General features: G+C 44.0%; 1 protein-coding gene across 1 annotated transcript; it reads left to right on the top strand.

Moving 5' to 3' along the window:
* The first annotated feature begins 1,439 nt into the window (after positions 1-1,439).
* Positions 1,440-22,452, top strand: LOC110531660 (up-regulator of cell proliferation). Its single transcript, XM_021614979.3, has 4 exons — positions 1,440-1,874; positions 3,853-3,938; positions 9,000-9,102; positions 17,120-22,452. Exons 2-4 carry the CDS (start codon positions 3,921-3,923, stop codon positions 21,805-21,807), a joined length of 4,809 nt encoding a protein of 1,602 aa, XP_021470654.3. The 5' UTR covers positions 1,440-1,874; positions 3,853-3,920; the 3' UTR covers positions 21,808-22,452.
* The last annotated feature ends 569 nt before the right edge of the window (positions 22,453-23,021 follow it).

The raw sequence follows: 23,021 nt of genomic DNA on the forward strand, positions 1-23,021 counted from the left end.
GAGGCTATATACAGGGGGTATTGGTACCTAGTACAGGTTAGTCGAGGTAATTTGTACATGTAGGTAGGGGTAAAGTGACCATGCATAGATATTAAACAGTGAGTAGCAGCAGTGTAAAAACAAAGGGGGTGGGGGGTCAATGTAAACAGTCCGGGTGGCCATTTTATTAATTGTCTAGCAGCCTTATAGCTTGGGGGTAGAAGCTGCTAAGGAGCCTTTTGGACCTAGACTTGGCACTCCGGTACCGCTTGCCATGCGATAGCAGAGAGAACAGTCTATAACTTGGGTGACTGGAGTTTTTGACATTTTTTTTTTGCCTTCCTCTGACACCACCTAGTATATAGGTCCTGGATGGCTGGAAGCTTGGCCCCAGTGATGTATTGGGCTGTACACACTACCCTCTGAAGCGCCTTACAGTCGGATGCCGAGCAGTTGCCTTGCCAAGCGGTGGTGCAACCTGTCGGGATGCTCTCGATGGTGCAGTTGTAGAACTGGTTACCTTAGGTTACTTAAGGCAGAAACTAAAGGAGGGTGGTTTGTTCTTTACATTTATTTGATTTTTATTTCACCTTTATTTAACCAGGTGGGCTAGTTGAGAACAAGTTCTCATTTACAACTGAGACCTGGCCAAGATAAAGAAAAGCAGTGTGACACAGACAGCAACACAGAGTTACACATGGAGTAAACAATAAACAAGCCAATAACACAATAATAAGTCAATAACACAGTAGAAAAAAAATAAAGTCTACATACAGTGTGGGCAAAAGGCATGAGGAGGTAGGCAACAAATAGGCCATAGGAGCGAAAAATTACAATTTAGCAGATTAACACTGGTGTGATAAATGAGCAGATGATGATGTGTAAGTAGAGATACTGGTGTGCAAAAGAGCAGGAAAGTAAATAAAAACAGTATGGGGATGAGGTAGGTAGATTGAGTGGGCTATTTACAGGTGGACTATGTACAGCTGAAGTGATCGGTTAGCTGCTCAGATAGCTGATGTTTAAAGTTGGTGAGTGAAATAAAAGTTGGGTTGAATGGATGGGCATGAATGTATAGCAACCCGAACGGCTACCAACCCAAAAGTTGCATGTTCAAATCTCATCCCAGACAATTTTAGCTAATTAGCAACTTTGCAACTACTTACTACTTTTTAGTAACTTTACAACTACGTGTGTCCAAACATTTGACTAGTACTGTGTATATCTATGTATGTCTTTTAATTGGCTAAATATTTTATTGCCTTCCGTTGTCATCAATGAATACATGCCACTGTCGCGTCTTCCTGGTGAAATAGAGAGATTATGGTCACCATCCTGAGCTGTGATCAGAACACACTGTAAAGATTAAAGCCTATATATCTATACCTATATATATATAACCCTTCTTTCCTTCTCTGTAAACTGTTGGTCGAAACAAAACTGCTTGCTTCCAATTTACAGAAAAACGAAAGTGAAAGAATATTGGACGGACTGAACCAAAACTTTATCCTTGCTTTTAAACTGTTAATTACAAAATCAAACTTCGGCAATGTGATCGTGAACACTAGAATATTTACATTTTCCATCCTATTGTCTCTGTATGACATGTTGGATAAAGGAATAAAGACAGACACCAATGTCAAGTTCAATAGCCTTATTTGTGCATTGTACAAATCCCTACACGTGGAGACCGGGGGAACAGTCCGGCTAGTCGGATACCTATCAACTAGACTCCGTAATACTTATTTGATTGCAAATGTGGTCAGAAACAGTCAGTCATGAAAGATAGTCTTTCTCGTTTCATATGGTTCCTCCCACCACCTCCGAGAGCATTTTATGGTGAAAATGAAACTCATTTTTATTAGATTGCTGAACTCTCTGGAAGATGTATTGAGGTGAGCTGGTTCGCGGAAAGTATGTGATATGCCAGGGAGAATACATTAAGCTTTCAAATAATAGTTTAAATAATTCAGGCAATAGACAAGTTGTTTGTTTTATGTTTTAATAACGTCAATAGAAGCCTTTAAAATAAATGGTGAGGCTTGTTGTTAGGCTATCATTAGCATAATCGGTGCGCTCTGCATCATCAATTCCAACAGTCATATTTTCTGATTTAACTGAGTGATTGCACGTGTGCACACATGCATGATGGCGAATGTAAATATTAATCACATGCTACGTGGGCTAGAGTTACACATGCAATGCAAAAGAGTTTCAGCTTGAGATGTAGTAGCGTACTTCTTGTTGTGTGGCAGGTTATTTTCTGTAAATGAAGTGTCCTCGATGTCTCACGCTTTGTTGCTTGAAATGCAATGGAGGAAGAGAGGAGAGTCATGGCTGTTTTATGAGTGAAAACTAAATATGTACCCAGCTAGCACGTTAACACTCCGAGAACCATATGCTTATTCGAGCTTGGTGAGAGCCATGGTTGACCTATGGTTATTTTGCGTACAGCCTTCCCATAATACAACCTTCCCACAATATTCTGGGAATAGTGCTGAATACCCAGCTAGCACATAGCGTTCTGAGAACCATGTGTTTCTTAGATGGAAATATTTTTACTTTAGCATAATGCTTCCTACAGGTTTCTTCATGGTTCTATTTGAAGTAATCTTCTCAAATTATCCAGAGAAGGTTAAGAAACAACCATTTTTCTGTGGGAATTTCATTACTTCAGCATAACATTTTCTGCAGGTTTCCTTGTGGTTCTATTTAAAGTCATGTTCTCAGGACATTAAGAAACTTACCATAAACCACAAGAAAACACTAGTAACGTTATAAGAATGTTATTTAAAAACTTAGTCCTTTCTGAGCTTCAATAAAACTCTATAGCCTTGATCTTGTTAAGTGTCTTCAGGTGTGTTGGCTTCGTCCAATTATTGATCTTAATGAGTACTTGTTTCCTCTGAAATAGGGTCTGTTTGAATAGAATAAAATGAATGGATTGAAAAAAAGATGGCATGCTAACTACATCCTGGTGGCACAGTGGAATAATCCCATGAATAGGGAACAGAAGATCATAGGTTTGAATCTCACTGACCATGTGCCACAATAAAACTTTTTGGGGGTATAATTAATGCCTAACTAAATAAAGTTCCATGTGTCCTATCTGTGCTTGGAGTTCAAAACAGTTAAGCCAAACTAAGCTGGCAGTGTTATTAAAAGCGTTATTGAAACATGTTCTCATAACGTTATTAATTATTTTCAAATAACCTATCATTTTAATTCTCAGAATGTTAATGAAACCTCCCTGGAAAACTTTCAGGGAACCATAGTAAAACATTTACTCCCTGCAACCAAACAATGTGTGTTCCCAGAACAGGCTAAATGTTTACTTTCGTTCTCAGAAGCTTTAAAAAACGTTCAGTTTTACCCGTCAGGAAACTTATGGCTTCGTTCCCAGAACCAATGAGAAAGCAAAAATGTACGGTCCCTCAACTTCCAAGGATCCAAATGTGCTGCCTGGGTATTTTGTCATACTGCTACCTGTCAGTGAAGTAAATTCTGGCAAAATGGTTAGTGAGTGCCACAATAACATACCATTCCAGATCATTAATTCATTTGATAATACTGGTTCCCCTTTACCATGTCATTTTGGGGCGGCCCAGTTAAAGTTCCCCTTAGACACAGATCTAGGATCAGCCTACCATCTCCAAATCTAGGGGGGGAATAGTATTATATAATCTAAGATCAGTAAAACAAGGTCAGATCTAGTGCTTTCTCTCTTCAGTGACATACCATTTACCATAAAGCATCTATTAATGTTTTTACCAACACTTGTAATGGAAGTTTATGCAGTTTTTTTGATCCTAAGGTCATTTAATTAGCATTGTTACATTGGTTAACTTATCTATTATCCCATACTTATTTCAGATCCAGGCCATCTGAAAGTTTTTGACCTTTGACCCGGTGTAAGAGGCGTGGCTGAAAACACCCTGCTAATGGATATAAATGAAGAGGTAGGTTGTGACACTTGGAGTTGAACCTTAAATCTTTTCTCAATTCCTCACGTCCTCTCTCCTCACCCCCTTCCTTAAATGCAATGCAATGGATCTCTGATGCGTTTTGAGAAAGGAGGAAAGGAGATAGAATTCAAGGAAAGACTTTTGATGCTTTTACATAGGTACAGGAGGACAGTGTCCAGATTGGAGGGCATTCATATTTGTTCAGATAGCTAGATGCTTTGCATACTGTCAAGATCGTGTAAAACTATAGCACCACCAAGGATACCCCTTCAGGCAGACGGAGCAGAGGCTAAAGTTGTCTATTGCCCAGAGACTGAGAGGAGGGTGGAGAGAAAAGGGACTGGAAATGTCAATGAGAGGCCTCACTGCTGGTTAACTTGGTCGTCTGACCATGTTGGTGAAGATGGACAGATGAAAGGCAGAGAAAAAGAGAGGTTGTTTTGGTGCCATCATCAACTGCACCTTTCTGTTACACCATTTTTGCAACTCTGCTAAGGCTGAAAAGGAGGGCAATAGCGTGGAGGCGAGCTGACCCTGTATGCATGTAGCTTCCTGTTGAAATGAGCTATACCGCTTCCTGCCTTTGACTATTTTGAAGCTGAACGTTGCTAATAGAGAGTGAATTTAGACCGAGCTTGACAAGTGTCTTGTTACCTTGTTTGAACCTGATGAGCTAAAGTTGTAGCTTGGTTTGAGCTGTTCTGTTTTGACATGTTCTAAACACTCGTTTATAGATGGTTAAACGATTACATCTTAGCCTAGAGGTTAAGAGTGTTGGGCCAGTAACCGGAAGGTTGTGGGCTTAAATCCGTGAGCCGACGAGATGAACAATGTGTTGATGTGCTCTTGAGCATGGCACTTAACCCTAATTGCTTCTGTATGTCTGCTAAATGACTAAAATGTAGTTTTAAGCTGGAGGTTTTGAGCCCTGAATGCTGATTGCCTGAGAGCTGTGGTATACAAGACCGTATACCATGAGTATGACAAAACTTTTATTTTTCTTGTTGTAATTAGGTTTGTAACCAGTTTATAATAGCAATAAGGCACCTCGGGGGTTTGTGGTATATGGCCAATATACCACGGCTAAGGGCTGTATCCAGGCACTCCGCGCTGCGTTGTGAGTTTGAACAGCCGTTAGCCGTTGTATATTGGCCATATACCACATGCCCCTGTGCCTTATTGCGTTGTTGTGGTGTGGTTAGTGTTATAGTAGACCTGGGAAGATAAACCGAATTACCAGCACCGACATTGCTTTCCTCTTACCTAAGCATTTAGCTTACATCAGTAATTTTCTGTGATTTAAAGAAAGAAAATATACACAACGCTCCCGTAAATTGTTCAAAAATCCATTATTTGGTCAGCTTTAATAGCCTCTGCATTATGTTAATTCCTGCTATGAAAGTATCTGCCTGTCCCTGTTACGCTGTCGGCTGCTGACTCTCACTCCTTGTCCGCACGTATGAGGGAGAGATGCATTCTAAGAAGCACAAGCATATGACCGTTGATCAAAATGCTATTGTGGGAAAATACAGCTTTCAAAGATCAAAATACTATTGTGGGAAAAATAATGGTCTATACGAGATAGTAAACCTAAATCGGGTGAAGAACATTGCCCACCTTGCATGACGCGGATTCAGTCTCCTAGCTGACCGGATATACTCCAGATTCCGGTGGTCAGTCTAGATGAGGAAAGGGTGCTTAGCCCCCTCAAGCCAGTGTCTCCACACCATCAGGGCCTTTACCACAGCTAACAACTCCCGGTCTCCCATATCATAGTTACGCTCCGCCAGACCGAGCTTCCTCGAAAAGAAAGCGTTTCAGTGGCGTACCTGAGCGCTGTGATAGCACGGCACCCACCCCAGCCTCGGACGCGTCCACCTCCACTATGAACGCTAAAGAGGGGCCCAGGTGCGCCAACACGGGCGCATCAGTGAACAGCGCCTTCAACCGATTCAAGGCTCTGTCAGCCTCTGCCGACCACCGTAAATGCACCGGCCCCCCCTTCAGCAGTGAGGTAATGGGCCTGTGAGGTAATTGGCTACCTGGCCAAAACCCCGGATAAACCTCCAGTAGTAATTGGCAAACCCTAAAAACCGCTGCACCTCCTTCACCGTGGTTGGAGTCGGCCAATTACGCATGGCCTTAACGTGGTCACACTCCCATCACCACCCCCGAGATGGAAATGCGATAACCCAGGAAGGAGACGGCTCGTTTGGAGAACACACACTTCTCAGCCTTGACGTATAGGTCATGCTCCAGCAGTCTACCAAGCACCCTGCACACCAGAGTCACATGCGCGGCGTGTGTGGCGGAATAGATCAGGATATCATCGATATATACAACCACGCCCTGCCCGTGCAGGTCCCTGAGAATCTCGTCTACAAAGGATTGAAAGACGGCTGGAGCATTCTTTAACTCATACGGCATGATGAGGTACTCATAGTGGCCCGATGTGGTACTCAACGCGGTTTTCCACTCGTCTCCCTCCCAAATACGCACCAGGATAATAATACGCGCTCCTGAGGTCCAGTTTTGTGAAAAAACGCGAAATGATTCCACCGCCGTAGCGATGAGAGGTAGCGGGTAACTAAACCCCACTGTGATGGAATTGAGACCTCTATAATCAATGCACAGACGCAGACCTCCCTCCTTTTTCTTCACAAAAAAGAAACTCAAGGAGACGGGTGAAATGGAGGGCCGAATGTACCCCTGTTCCAGAGATTCCATGACATATGTCTCCATAGCCAACGTCTCCTCCTGTGACAGGGGATACACGTGACTCCTGGGAAGCGCAGCGTTTACCTGGAGGTTTATCGCACAATCCCCCTGTCGATGAGGTGGTAATTTGGTCGCCCTCTTCTTACAGAAGGCGATAGCCAAATCAGCATACTCAGAGGGAATGCGCACAGTGGAAACCTGGTCTGGACTCTCCACCGATGGAAACTCCCATACACCTACCCGAACACTCCTCTGACCACCCTTGGAGAACCCCCTGTCTCCACGAAATCCTGGGATTGTGACTGGCTGGCCAGGGAACCCCCAGCACCACTGGAAACGCAGGTGAATCGATAAGGAAGAGACTAATCCGCTCCCTATGATCCCCTGCGTTACAATGTCCAGTGAGACCGTGGCCTCCCTGACCAGCCCTGACCCTAATGGCCGGCTATCTAAGGAGTGCACGGAAAGGGGGGATCTATCGGCACCAGCTGAATTCCCAGCTTGAGGGCGAGTCCGCGATCCATAAAGTTCCCAGCTGCGCCTGAATCGACTAGCGCCCTATGCTGGGAAGAGGGAGAAAAATCCAGGGAAAAAATGTACGCAAACATGTGACCAACAGGGGGCTCTGGGTGAGTTTGATGCTGACTCACCTGGGGTGACCGAGAAGTGTTCTGCCTGCCGTCTCGACTCCCTGCCGAGCTCCTCCAGCACCAGTCGGCCGTGTGTCCTCTCCGACCACAGCTGGTGCAGGAGGAGCCTCGACACGGCCCCCCCCAACTCCATAGGAATGGAAGCGAGAGGGCTAGGAGGTGGAACTGACAGAACCCATTCTGAACGCCAGCGGGCAGCTAGCAGATTGTCCAGCCGGATTGACATGTCTATAAGTTCGTCGAGGGAGAGAGTGGCGTCCCGACACGCTAGCCCCCTCGGACGTCCTCCCGGAGGCTGCACCGGTAGTAGTCCATCAGGGCCCTATCGTTCCACCCGGGCCCCAGCGGCCAAGGTCCGGAACTCGAAAACGCAAAGTCCTGCTCGCTCCTCGTCTCCTGCCTAAGGTGGATTAGTCGCTCACCCGCTGCTCGGCCCTCCGGAGGGTGGTCGAATACACCCCGGAAATGGCGGGTGAACTCCGGATAGTGCTCTCTCGCCAAGTCCGGGCCATTCTACACCGCGTTGGCCCACTCCAGAGCTATACCCGTCAGGCAGGAGATGAGGACACTCACACTCTCCTCCCCCGAGGGAGTCGGCCTCACGGTAGCCAGGTACAACTCGAGCTGGAGTAGAAACCCCTGACACCCAGCTGCCGCTCCATCGTACTCCCTCGGGGGCGCAAGACGAAGTGCGCTGGAGCCGGACGCCGGGGAAGGAGTAGGTAGACTTGTCGGAGGAGCCGGAGGTGAAGTGGGGAGACCACTCCTCTCCCATCGGTCCATTCGCTCCATCATCTGGTCCATCGCGGACCCAATCCGAGGATGATGGAGGATGCATTCCTCCATCGATGGAAGGGGGGTGGGCGCTGCTCCTGCTGACTCCATTTGGGGTGCGGGCTTCTGTAACGCACTGGGTGTGGTGGAGTAGCGCTTTATTACGCACCGGGAAAAATGTACTCGCCAAGAAACTGGCCGCACATAAACAATCGCCCAAAACCAGGACCACACCAGTCCGGAGGGAAAATCCAAAACAACCAGCACTACCACACAAAATACACAGTTGGAAATGACATAAGCCCGCACAAAGAGCAGGCGGGCCTGCCGGCTTAAATAGTCCAACTAAACGTAAACAAGAAACAGGTGTTACTAATCAGACAAAAAAAACAGAAAAGGGAAAAGGGATCGGTGGCAGCTAGTAGGCCGGTGACGACGACCGCCGAGCGCCACCCGAACAGGAAGAGGGGCCACCTTCGGTAGGAGTCGTGACAGTCGGACTATTGACCGAACTGCTGTATTTGTATCACTCTGATGGTAATTACTATTTTGAAATAACTTTAAATATTTTATAAAGTATTATTTGTGTTAGAAGGAATCTCCTCTCTCAGCCCACAAAATGAACGAACAAGAAGTCCTCAAGAGTTAGACCTGGCTCGAGGGGCAGTAATGTCGCTGTTAAAGAGTGAGTGGGGCAATTTGGGATGAAAATTCCATAGTTCCCACTTCCAGGTGGGAATAGCATGTGACAATACAGACTAGATTGCATTTCCAGCTGAACAAAGTCTCCCTGTTTTTGTCTCAAAGAGTCCCCTGTGTGAAATTCTGAAATTATTCTATTGGCTGACATTTCAAAAGATTAAACCATTCATTTTAACTTGTTAAATCTTGGATTTTTTTTCTTAATTTGCAGGACTGTGACTTATACCTTGGGGAAGAAGAGGATTCTTCTCACAGAGCACAAACTGACGGTCTAAAGTCTGAGCCAGCTCAACCAATGGATGCTGCCGTAGCAGGTATTAAACAGACATCTAAACAGGGCCATGTTCAGCAGGACACAACGTTGGCCAGCTTTCAGATAGACATTTATTTTGTATAAGAAACATGCCTCTCTGGGATGTAGAATAAGGAATCACGACAAGTTAGTTCCTGGGAATAGGCCATGAGACTGCAAGCTGCAGAGTGTCATGGAAACTTCCTCTCTGTGACCTAGTCATGATGTATTTAAAAGTCCCGCCAACCCCACCAGAACAAACGTTGCCTTTCATCAGTCTTAAGCATGATTTAAAGTTTGCTGTCCAACATCAAATTGTCCTTGTCAATCACAAATCTTCACATAAATGCTTTTAATGCATTTATTTTCTCAATTTAAATGGACTGTACGTATCAAATTATCTTCAAAGGGAAAGGTGCACATCCCTAGTATTCTACTATTCTAACTCTCAACTGTAAGTTTAGACGTCGACTAAGTTTCCCCCCCCCCCAATTAATTTTTAAATTTTTTGTTGTTATTATTCTTTTGGGAAATTGATCCGCAGGGCTACAAAACGGAGGGCCGCCAGTTGCCCATCCCTGGGTATCCCGGGGCTTTACCAATCTAAAAATGTTTAGCTGACATGGACTAATTCAGTGACTGTCAGTGACTGTCATAAAAAAATAACATTTCTGATGCACAAGCAAATTTCAAAATTGCACCTACCTTGTGTTTACTACTATTCTATCTCTCAACAATAAGTTGATTACCCAAATGAGTTCCAAAAAAATACAAATAAAGATCCGAGGGCCTACATTTCCCTTTTACTCCATACATTTCCCTTTTACTCCATACATTTCCCTTTTACTCCACTGTGGCGAGATTGTCGTGGCGCATTGTGTTGACTAGAATGCAGTGGTATAAAGTACTAAACTAAAATACTTTAAATTACTACTTAAGTAGTTTTTGGGGGTATCTGTACTTTCCTATTGACTACTTTCACTTTTACTCCACAACATTCTTATAGGGCTCCCGAGTGACGCAGCAGTCTAAGGCACTTCATCTCAGTGCTAGAAGCGTCACTACAGACCCTGGTTCGTTTCCAGGCTGTTTCACAACCGGCCATGATTGGGAGTCCCATAGGGCGGCGCACAATTGGCCCAGTGTCGTCCGGGTTAGGGTTTGGCCGGGGTAGGCCGTCACTGTAAATAAGAATTTGTTCTTAACTGACTTGCCAGATGGACAAGGCATATTGACATGAAGGAGAGGCATGCTCAGTCGAGTGATCAAAAGGGTCCAGTGAGTGGAGAGGTTGGTTGGGGGTCACGGCGATTTAGACAGCTAAATCGGTAGCAAGCTAGCATAGGAGCAAGCTAGCAAAAGATGGAGGTCTGTTATTAGCCAACTCTTGCGTTCCGTCAGTAGATTAGTGGGTTTCCGTGTGGTAGAGGGGATGAATCCAAATCACACAACAACAACAAAAATAAAAACAATAGATATAGTTATAGAGGCCCAAGAAGAAAAATAAATAAATAAAAATAAAATAAAAATTGTCCGATTGTCTATTCAGATAGCAGCCGATAAGATAGCCAACGGCTAGCAGGCCGCAGATGGGCGCCCAGGCAACGTTGCGCCGGAGGAGCCAGCCGGACAGTTCCCTCGAGTAGACAACGTCGGCAGTCTAGCCGTGAAGGCCCGGTGGGGCTCCACGTAGGCAGCAAAACGGGTCCGGATAGGTGACTGCAGCCCAGGAGTGATTGATGGAACTCTTCAGCTGGCTAGCTCCGGAACAATTGATGTTAGCTCCGGAATCGACGAAAGCCGATAGTCACACGGATAGCAGCTAGCTAGCTGCGAGATCCAGGCATGGACGTCCAGAGCCAGCGGCCGAAATCCAGGGACATGGAGAGAAAAAATTGGTCCGATATGTTCCGCTCCGAGCCGCGCTGCGCTGCACCGCGCCGTACAAAACTGGCGATAGATTCTCGAGCCAAAGGACAGCCGATGACCACAAACCGTGGTCAGCTGAGTACCAACGATTAGCCAGTAAATAAGCTAGAGAGTAGCTTCTGGACCAGCTTCTGGCTAGCTCCCGGCTAGCTTCTGGCTAATTTCTGGCTAGCCTCTCGGAGGATCACAGATCTGAGGTAAATAATACTTTTTTATATAAATATAAATTGGTGAAACGGATTGCAGGAGAGTGTTTTGAAGATGAGTTATTGGAAAATTAAAAATGTATGTGAAAAAAAGTTGTAAATATATATATATATATATATATATATATATATATATATATACGGGACACGACAGGACGAGGACAAAAATATGTCTGAACTGCTATGCCATCTTGGGAGAATGTGACAAGTCTCATGACAAGTCTCTGAATATCCTTGAGTGGTCCATCTCTGGAGAGACGTGAAAATAGCTCTGCATCGACGCCCCCCATCCAACCTGACAGAGCTTGTGAGGATCTGCAGTGATAAAGGCACACCAAATACAGGTGCCTTTAACAACGTACCGAGTAAAGGGTCTGAATGTAAATGTGATATTTCATTTTTTACATTTGCGAATGTATAAAAATGAACCTGTTTGTGCTTTTTCATTATGTGTTATTGTGTGTAGATTGATGAGGGAGAAAAAACGATTTAATCAATTTTAGAATAAAGCTGTAACTTAACAAAATATGGAAAAAGTGAAGGGGCCTGAATACTTTCTGAATGCATTGTGTAGTTTCTTTATAAATTGTATTTTTTAAATATTTATTTTTCTATATTACAATCCCTACCATTGATAGGTTTTGATTTCCATTTCATTTTGAATAGCCATGGAGTGGTCTTGGTTTCTTGAAACAGTTATCAATGTATGTATAGCTTGTTGACTATGAGAGCTACTCGTCTGCCTTTTAGTCTATTGTCTTTGAAGATGGGTACAGTACTTTGCGTCGTTCTGCTATTCCCTTTGGGAACGGATCGTTCAGGCCTTTTTGAAAGCCGGCAAGTTTTTTGCCCCGGCTTTTAACCAATATTTTATCTTTAAAGGGTGCGAATTTGGCAATGATTGGCACTTGTATCGATGCCCTAAATTTGGTCAACAGTATCGCCTGGGATCTGCACCGCTTTAACCATGAATTCACCTGATTTTCGTGCATTGATCTAGTCTGTATAACAAGTTCTCTTAACAACAGCTCTCTTTTTTTTAGGTTCATTATCGTCAGCTTCGATAACATTAAGTGTACCCTTCAACTTTTTAGTTTATTTTCAACTGTTGCGGCTTTCTCAACACTCATTTCAAGGCTCGCCTTCATCTCTTGTATCAAATCAAAATGTATTTGTCACATGCGCCGAATACAACAAGTGTAGACCTTACATTGAAATGCTTACTTACAAGACCTTAACCAACAATGCAGTTTTAAGAAAAATAAGTGTTAAGTAAAAAATAGAAAAGTAAAAAATGTAAATAACAAATAATTAATGAGCAGCAGTAAAATAACAGTAGCGAGGCTATATACAGGGGGTACCGGTACCAAGGACCAGTCAATGTAAGCACGGAGAGTTGGCTCAGGTCTCCAACCTGATTCAGCCACACTCCCTGTGTGCCCCCCAAAAATGTTTTGGGGGCTGCCTCTTGGGCTTCCTTGCCAGCTGTATTCCCTCATTCTGTTGCCGCTCCGCCTTAGCTGCCTCCAGTTCCTCCTGTGGACGGCGATACTCCCCAGCCTGCCTCCAGTTCCTCCCGTGGACGGCGATACTCCCCAGCCTGCCTCCAGGGTCTCTTACCATCCAAATCAAATTTTATTTGTCACATACACATGGTTAGCAGATGTTAATGCGAGTGTAGCGAAATGCTTGTGCTTCTAGTTCCGACAATGCAGTAATAACCAACAAGTAATCTAACTAACAATTCCAAAACTACTGTCTTGTACACAGTGTGAGGGGATAAAGAATATGTACATAAGGATATATGAATGAGTGATGGTACAGAGCAGCATAGGCAAGATACAGTAGATGGTATCGAGTGCAGTATATACATATGAGATGAGTATGTAAACAAAGTGGCATAGTTAAATCAATCAAATTTCAATCAAATTTATTTTATATAGCCCTTCGTACATCAGCTGATATCTCAAAGTGCTGTACAGAAACCCAGCCTAAAACCCCAAACAGCAAGCAATGCAGGTGAAGAAGCACGGTGGCTAGGAAAAACTCCCTAGAAAGGCCAAAACCTAGGAAGAAACCTAGAGAGGAACCAGGCTATGTGGGGTGGCCAGTCCTCTTCTGGCTGTGCCGGGTGGAGATTATAACAAAACATGGTCAAGATGTTCAAATGTTCATAAATGACCAGCATGGTCGAATAATAATAAGGCAGAATAGTTGAAACTGGAGCAGCAGCACAGTCAGGTGGACTGGACAGCAAGGAGTCATCATGTCAGGTATTCCTGGGGCATGGTCCTAGGGCTCAGGTCCTCCGAGAGAGAGAAAGAAAGAGAGAATTAGAGAGAGCATATGTGGGATGGCCAGTCCTCTTCTGGCTGTGCCGGGTGGAGATTATAACAGAACATGGCCAAGATGTTCAAATGTTCATAAATGATCAGCATGGTCGAATAATAATAAGGCAGAACAGTTGAAACTGGAGCAGCAGCACAGCCAGGTGGACTGGGGACAGCAAGGAGTCATCATGTCAGGTAGTCCTGGTGCATGGTCCTAGGGCTCAGGTCCTCCGAGAGAGAGAAAGAGAGAAGGAGAGAATTAGAGAACGCACACTTAGATTCACACAGGACACCGAATAGGACAGGAGAAGTACTCCAGATATAACAAACTGACCCTAGCCCCCCGACACATAAACTACTGCAGCATAAATACTGGAGGCTGAGACAGGAGGGGTCAGGAGACACTGTGGCCCACTCCGAGGACACCCCCGGACAGGGCCAAACAGGAAGCATATAACCCCACCCACTTTGCCAAAGCACAGCCCCCACACCACTAGAGGGATATCTTCAACCACCAACTTACCATCCTGAGACAAGGCTGAGTATAGCCCACAAAGACCTCCGCCACGGCACAACTTAAGGGGGGGGGGGGGGGGCGCCAACCCAGACAGGATGACCACATCAGTGACTCAACCCACTCAGGCGACGCACCTCCTCCAGGGACGGCATGAGAGAGCCCCAGTAAAGCCAGTGACTCAGCCCCTGTAATAGGGTTAGAGGCAGAGAATCCCAGTGGAAAGAGGGGAACCGGCCAGGCAGAGACAGCAAGGGTGGTTCGTTGCTCCAGAGCCTTTCTGTTCACCCTCCCACTCCTGGGCCAGACTACACTCAATCATATGACCCACTGAAGAGATGAGTCTTCAGTAGAGACTTAAAGGTTGAGACCGAGTTTGCGTCTCTGACATGGGTAGGCAGACCGTTCCATAAAAATGGAGCTCTATAGGAGAAAGCCCTGCCTCCAGCTGTTTGCTTAAAAATTCTAGGGACAATTAGGAGTGGCTAATTAAAGTGGCTAGTGATACATGTATTACATAAGGATACAGTCGATGATATAGAGTACAGTATATCCGTATGCATATGAGATGAATAATGTAGGGTAAGTAACATTATATAAGGTAGCATTGTTTAAAGTGGCTAGTGATATATTTACATCATTTCCCATCAATTCCCATTATTAAAGTGGCTGGAGTTGAGTCAGTGTCAGTGAGTCAGGATCTCCTCCCATGTCCATGTTAACTGTTAAAGTCTCAAATATATGTCATGAAACTTTAGACACAGTTTGTTACGATAAAAAAACATTTACAACAGGTATAACTGGGTTCAGCTGGATTTGACTGAATAAAAGTATGGTTGACACAAATGCAATGTGTTAAGCTGTTGTGTTTCTTGTTGGCAGTGGAAGCTGGAACACACATCACCCGAGACCAGCCGCTCAACAATAGACCAACAGGCAGTTCTGGGAAACAGATGAACATTTCTGAGAAGTCACACCCTAAACTTTGTCTTGACATATAAAATATTGTTTGGTTATGTGGAGGCTATGGCATATAAATGCAGAATCCAGTGTGGTGAAAAAACTTGGTTTGAGCTTTTCTCTGCATTCGTCACACACAGTGACACAGTGCATCCAGTTTAAGAGACCAGGCTGTCTACACACAGTGACACAGTGCATCCTGTCGGTACTTGTCATAACTCTCCTGTGAAGGTTAGAAGGATCAGGTTACAGTGGGTCTGCTCTACAGCGTGCTCTCTCTCATAGAGGGGGAGAGCAGGAAGTCGCCTGTAAGCCGGTCATAAAATACACTGCCCCTATGCTCTGTAGTGTTTGAGATTGGAATGTAAACTGTGGAACACAGAGAAACACTTGGACATCAAAAGTTTGAATAATTTACTGCAGCGCCAGCTGTGCCATCAGAGTCCTGGGTTCGCGCCCAGGCTCTGTCGTAACCGGCCGCGACCGGGAGGTCCGTGGGGCGACGCACAATTGGCCTAGCGTCGCCCGGGTTAGGGAGGGCTTGGCCGGTAGGGGTGTCCTTGTCTCATCGCGCACCAGCGACTCCTGTGGCGGGCTGGGCGCAGTGTACGCTAGCCAGGTGGCCAGGTGCACAGTGTTTCCTCCGGCGCATTGGTGCGGCTGGCTTCCGGGTTGGATGTGCGCTGTGTTAAAGAAGCAGCGGCTTGGTTGGTTGTGTATCGGAGGACGCATGACTTTCAACCTTCGTCTCTCCCGAGCCCGTACGGGAGTTGTAGCGATGAGACAAGATAGTAGATACTACAACAATTGGATACTACGAAATGGGGGAGAAAAAAAGGGTAAAAATTAAAAAAATTAAATAAAAAAAAAATAAAAAAAGTTTTTTGAGAATGTGGGAGTGGCCGTGGACACTTAAAGGACAGTCATGATGAGTGTTTCATTTAGTGATCTCATGAAGGACAGGAAACCCACATTACTGTATCTGTTTGTGTACACTTTTCAATTATCAGATTTACATCTAGATGTTGGATAAAATGAATGAGTACATATTAAACTATTTGTGAAAAAATGTAATGTGATGTTAGCCTTCTAAATGAGAATTGTTCTTCATATAAACGTTTTAACTAGGACTCACTCTGTGTGCAATAATAGTGGTTAACATGAGCCTAAAATTATTCATTTGGCTTTGGATGGTGTACAATACACCCAGTCACTACAAAGATACAGGCGTCCTTCCTAACTTAGTTGCCAGAGAGGAAGGGAACCACTCAGGGATTTCACCATAAGGACAATGGTGACTTTAAAACAGTTTAATGGCAGTGATAGGAGACTACTGAGGATGGATCAACAACATTATAGTTACTCCACAATACTCAACTAAATGACAAAGTGAAAAGCAGGAAGTCTTTACAGAAGACAAATATTCCAAAACATGCATCCTGTTTGGGTATGCTTGTCATTGGCTAGGACTGGGGAGTTTTTCAGGATAAAAAGAAACAGAATGGAGCTAAGCACATACAAAATCCTAAAAGAAAACCATGTTCAGTCCACTTTCCAACAGACACTGGGAGACAAATACACATTCAACGTCAAGATGACATTGAATGTTCCAAAATGGCCAACTTAAAGTTTTGACTTAAATCTATTTGAAAATCATTGGCAATACTTGAAAGTGACTGTCTAGCAATTATCAACAACCAACTTGACAGAGCTTGAAGAATGGGCAAATATTGTACAACCCAGGTGTGCAAAGCCCATAGACTTACCTAAAAAGACTCACAGCTGTAAATGCTGCCAAATGTGTTTCTAACATGGTATTTACTCGGGGGTGAATACTTATCTAATTAAGATATATTAGTGTTTTCTTTTTCATAATTTTTTGAGGCTCACAGTATAGGCCAGATAATGATAATTAGACAGGCCCACTGGGCTCAAAATGGACCAGCTGGCATTTTCTCGAAATGGCAGCTGGCCAGTCTGCCCCTGTTCTGATATGTCATGTATAAAATAAGGGTTGTACTTTACAGATTTAATAAAAAAAAAAATGTATTAAATTCACCTGATCATAGCAAAAAAATATCTCTATCTTTCCCCCCACAGAAACCCACCTGGAGAGCTTGCTGCTGAACCTGGGGTTGGAGCAACACTACACAGAGAAGCTCACCCTGAGCACCGTGCTGCAGATCGATGAGAAGACCGTCACAGATGAACCCGCTCACACTCTCTCAGCCCTACCATGGTCTTTCCTGAAGAGGTTAATGATGGTTAATGTAACAGCTAGGAGTGTGAAATGTACCTCATCAGGAGGTGAGGAAAGTTGTGATGCTTCATTTTGCAACATAGACCTAGATCTGGAGAGTCTGTTTAATAACCTGGACTCTAGTAATGTTGTAAACCCCTTAGACATTGTTACTGCTCTCTTTCTGTGTTCCAATGGTTTTCTGCAGCAAGAGATGGTCTTGAAAATGTCAATGTGTCAGTTTTCTGTGCCCCTGCTTCTACCCAATTGTGACACAAAACAGTGCATGCTCATGCTTTGGGCAATGCGAGACATTGTCAAGAAGTTTAGGCCTCATTCATTGGCAGACCCAAGAGGATTTGTTGAAGACAGGATTGTTCTCTCTGACCTCCCCATGGTCTCTTTTGTCAGATTGGGTGAGTGCTCTCTATCCAAGTCACAGATTCTGAACAAGCTTCTGAGTAATCCCCAACAGTATCATGATACATTTGTCCACCGTGACATGGAATGTGGTGATAGTCCAAGGAGGATATCCAATGGATTGGTTGAGATAAGCTGGTACCTTCCCTGTGGGAACAAGAACATTGACATCTTTGGTGAACCTGTCGCTATAGCTAATCTAAGAGGGGACATCAGTTTGTTTGAGACCCAGTACTCCTTTCTTTGTCAGACTTCTGCAGCAGTCTTTGTGTTCTTCGACAACTTGGACAACAAGTACAAGCTACTGACCAGCCAAAACACCAAGGCACAGCTGTTTCTAGTGGGTAACTTACAGAGCAAGAGCTTCAGCATTGATGCTTTGAAGAAAACCGCCAAAGAGCTAAACTTGAAGACGAGCAACGTCATCCTGAAGAACAAACAGATGAATGATGCAGACTTTGTGAAGAACTTGCGAAACGCAGTTGGTCAGGTGATCAAGAGTTCAAAGTCCAAAATGCCATTGGAGCAGATGGCTGAAGTGGCACACGAGCTTGGGATCTTGGTTGACGAGGACTGCCAAGAATGTCAAAGTGCAAAGCAAAATGCTGATGCAATTACTTCAAACATACATGACATACCACAGTATAAGGAAAGTCAGCTTCCCTTGCAAGGACAGGTCTGGAAGGAGCTGGCACGTCTAGAGAAGGAGGAATGCAGACTGCAGAAAGCTAGGAATCAGAACATAGAGATGTATAAATGTGATCTCCAATCACAGAAGATACAACTCAGGAAAAAGCAGAGAAACTATGACATATCAGGTGCAATGTCTTGCTTCATAAATGCAATGTCAAGCACTGGGCAAGAAAGGTCCTACTTCTTGAAATGGATACGAATGAACCTGGACAATCTGTCTCGTAGAAACTTGTCTGGCCTCAGAGAGCAGTACAAAGAGAAGTGCCAGAACTCCTCTGAAAACAAAGAAGAAATTGCAGACCTTGACAGACAGATTTCAAACAGTTCTTTGGGAACCGAGCATTTCCTACGTGAAATGGGTCAACTTTATGAGTCTTCTGTCTTACTCAGAGAAACTGATGTGTCACGGCAACAAATGCAGAACCTGCCCAGACTATGTGCTGAGCTGCTTCTGGATGGGTTTCCTCTGGAGCTGGTGGATGGAGACGCGTCCAACATACCTTTGAGATGGGTGAGTGATGTGCTACATCAGCTCAATGTCTTGGTGCAGCCGAAGAACAAGATCCTGGTGGTAACCGTTCTAGGTGTTCAGAGCACAGGAAAGTCCACTCTACTGAATACAATGTTTGGAGTGCAGTTCGCAGTCAGTAGCGGCAGATGCACAAGAGGGGCCTTCATGCTTCTCATCAAAGTCAAAGACGACTTCAAAAAGGAGCTGAACTGCGATTTTTTAGTGATCATCGACACAGAAGGACTGAAGTCGCCAGAGCTGGCACAGCTGAATGACAGCTATGAGCACGACAATGAGCTAGCCACTCTAGTTGTTGGACTGAGTGATGTCACAATTGTCAATATTGCCATGGAGAATTCGACCGAGATGAAGGACATCCTTCAAATTGTTGTCCATGCTTTTCTTCGAATGAAAGAGGTGGGAAAGAAACCCAAGTGCCAGTTTGTCCACCAGAATGTGGCAGATGTCTCGGCACACGACAAGAACATGAGAGACCGGAAGATGCTCTTGGAGCAATTGAACGAGATGACCCAGGCAGCAGCCAGAATGGAAAAAAAGGAAAAGAACAAAAGCTTCACAGATGTGATGGAGTACAACCCAGAGACTGGTAACTGGTACATCCCTGGACTTTGGCATGGTAACCCTCCAATGGCACCTGTCAACGCTGGGTACAGCGAGTCTGTCTACGAGTTCAAAAAGAACATGATCAAGGTTTTCCAGGACTGTGAGACCCCTGGGAACATCATGGACTTTCTGGAGTGGACAAAAAGCCTGTGGAATGCTGTGAAGTATGAAAACTTCATCTTCAGCTTCAGAAACAGCCTGGTGGCTGATGCCTACATGAAGTTGTGTGTTGAGTTCAGTAAGTGGGAATGGTCATTCAAAAAGCACATGCACACATGGACAACAAATGCTGAAACAAGGATCTCCAACTTTGGGACAGTTGCGATGAAATACCAGATGGACAACATGAGGGATTTTCACAGCAAATTGAAAATGGAAGCCTCAATGGAACTTATCAAATGGGAGAAGACCATTCTTGACAACCTGACCAAGTACTACGAGCAGACAGAGGGCCATGTCTATCTTGTGGAGAGATACAGAGAGGATTTTGCAAACAGCACCAAAGGTATGAAAAGGGAGATGGAAAACTCTATAATGAGTAAACTGGAAGCTGCTTTTGAGATTCGAAAAGGAATGATCAAGCTTGACACAATAAAGAAGAACCACACAGCTGTGATGGAGAAAAAAGTGCTGAGGTTGCTTGAGGACTGCAGAAAGAGTCAATCTCGGTGGTCTGAGCAGGACCTTGATAAAGAATTTGAAAAGGTATGGGAGGAAACCGTGTATGAGCTATCCAACTTTGAAGGATTGAGGCCACGAGATGTTTTGAGTGATGTTTTCAACCAGCTTCGGTCTAACATGGTGCAGAAGGGAAGTTCAGTGAATGAAAAGCTGAACCAAGTGAAACTTAAAGATCATGGAGAAGAACCCTTCATAGTCACTCCAGAGGGGGTTTTCAAGAGATTAGTAAAGGCGTTTTACATGGATGAGCACACAAGAAAAACCCAGGCCATGGCAGACAACCTTATAGCCAAATGCAAAGAGTTTGTGTTTGAGAAGGTCCAAAAGAAAACAGACTACCATGAAACATACATACAAGAGATTCTGCACATGATTGAAGAGAAGCTGGATGCCAACAAAGAACTTGACAAAAGCCTCAAATTTGAACTGAACATCAAATTGCACATTTGTGGGTTTGCAGCCAGGACTTTCCAGGGTCTGCATGAAACGTTCATAACTGACAATAATCCTCGTTTGTGCCTTGAACAGTTCAAAGATAAATACTTGGAAGACTTCAAAGACTTGGTCAGTGGACAAGATCAGTGTCAGAAGAAAGCTGAGCAGTTCACCACCCTGTGTCTCAAACCAGCAGTAAAAGCCTATGTTGCCAGTTCCCTGGGTCCGGAAATTGTTGATGTAATGCTGACGGGACAGAATGCCTTTCAATTCAGCTCTCGGGCATTTTTCCAGTACTCTATCTTGAAGCAACTACTGTCAGAATTCAACTTTGCCAACTATGTGAGCTACATTTGTGACTACGAAGGCTTTGTCAAGAATTGGATTTTGGATGAAATCTTGAAGCGCTTCTCACAAGGAAACAAAATGTTTGATTTGGAAGACTGTCAACTCAAAGGGATCATCAGTGTCATCACTGAGGCAATCACAAAAGCACAGATGAATGAGAAGGGCAACATAAAGGAATTCATTAAGGACATATGCAGGCTCCTAGGAGAGAAGCTGGTGCTTCCACAAGATGCGTTGGAAGCCACCATGATCTTCAACAATTCCAAACAGGAATCGTTTGCCCACTGGCTTAAAATATCTGTAGTGGATATGGAACAGTCGCTGAGAGAAGAGTTCCAAAGAGCAAAGGATGTGAAAACGAAATTGGAAAGACAGAACATCAAGCCACAGAACGAGCTGTTCACAAAAGTGTTTGGCTGTGGGAAGCAGTGTCCATTCTGCAAGGCACCGTGCGAGGCAGGAGGAAAAGCCCACACAAACCACTGTGCCTCAATACATCGACCAGAGGGACTTGGTCGTTTTAGGTTTGAGGGCTCAAGAAATCTTGTCACTGACATCTGCTCCTCTTCAGTGTTCAATGATACCGCCTTCAGATGCTATAAAACACGTGGACAGTGGCATCCTTACAAGAAATACCGGGACATTTACCCTGACTGGCTTATTCCTGCGGATTCCAGCATACAGGCCTCGGACTACTGGAAATTTGTGATGGCAAAATTCAACAAGCACTTTGCCGAAGAGTATGATGCACTGCCTGCAGATATTCCCCCTGCCTGGAAATGGATCTCAAAGCAACAGGCAGAAAGAAGCATAAAAGAGTCTTTTAGCATTAAGTGAGATTCTCTAAATTGCCTCAAAGAGCAGTAGCCTTAACTTGGTTTGACTGAGTCCCGAAACATCAATACTTCTCAAGAGACTGCATGGAACATTCTTAGATTAAACACCAAACAAGTATTCTTAGTTTTCAGTCAAGACATGGGCCCTTGAAATCTACCAATAAAAAAAAGCCATGGAATGGTGTCTGGTATGATAATCTGTCTTGCACTTGGCCTTAGATACTTGTCTGGCCATATTGTGGGTTTTATTTGCTAAATAATGAATCCTACTGTGAATCAGTCTACCTAGGGTACTAGGCTCTGAGGCTAAATCAGTTTTTTAATGCTTAAGAACTTCACTTCTGTAAGTAAAAAGAATTCAAGTTTCAAAATTGTACATGTTCATTGCATTTTATTCATGCCTTATACGTTTTGGGAGTCAAAATGTTCCTATATATATTTCAAAATATAGATATTTTGGTTGTTATGTGGTGAATAGGGTTAACATTTTCATTTAATTTTGTTACGGATCAAACCACACATTGTTATTACCCTATTACTGATGTGATTCAGTGTTGAAAAGGATCATCATTGAAATGGCAATGTTCTCTTAGATTCTAACGTACCTACACATTTCATTTAATGAAAATAAACTTACTCAAGTCTGCTTGTCTGTTTGTTTTCTCTGTAAGAAAGTAGTACTTAATAATATTATAGGAATATTTACTAGTGTCTGTTAATACCTCAAAGTAATATAAAAACAGAGGTTCTCACAAGTTTCTTGATGTGTATATATATATGTATATATATACATACTAAGTCAAAACATTTCTGGTAAAAAAAACAACATAAGTTTTCACCCCCTATTTTTATTTGTTCCGATGGCTCAGGCAAGGGGACGTCAAGAGGCAGTTTGGCTCAGCTCAGTCGCGACTCATGATGAGGAAGGACTTTGCAGTTGTTTCTGATTAATAAACAATGCCATGCTCTCGCCCCCCCATGGAGACTTAACACATCTTTACTTTCGAACAATTAATTCTGCACCGTTCTATCGAATGCAAATTATGTCTTTATTGAGACAAATAACAGATTACATTTTTCCATTGACACTTTGGGAAACTCTCAATAAACAACGACGCCATTCTGGAATTAGACTAACAATACTCCGCCTCTCCATCACCAGAACTTTACAGAGATAGGCTTCAAACTCTGTAGAATTTACCATCCACAGATAAG

The sequence above is a fragment of the Oncorhynchus mykiss genome, chromosome 9 (assembly GCF_057628025.1).
Source record: "Oncorhynchus mykiss isolate SJ-2025 chromosome 9, ASM5762802v1, whole genome shotgun sequence".
In the NCBI taxonomy this organism is placed as follows: domain Eukaryota; kingdom Metazoa; phylum Chordata; class Actinopteri; order Salmoniformes; family Salmonidae; genus Oncorhynchus; species Oncorhynchus mykiss.

Excerpts from the sequence above, each read along its gene's own strand:
- LOC110531660 (XM_021614979.3), top strand. Across the intron at positions 9,103-17,119 it reads AATGGATGCTGCCGTAGCAG|AAACCCACCTGGAGAGCTTG; the intron begins GTATTAAACAGA and ends TTCCCCCCACAG.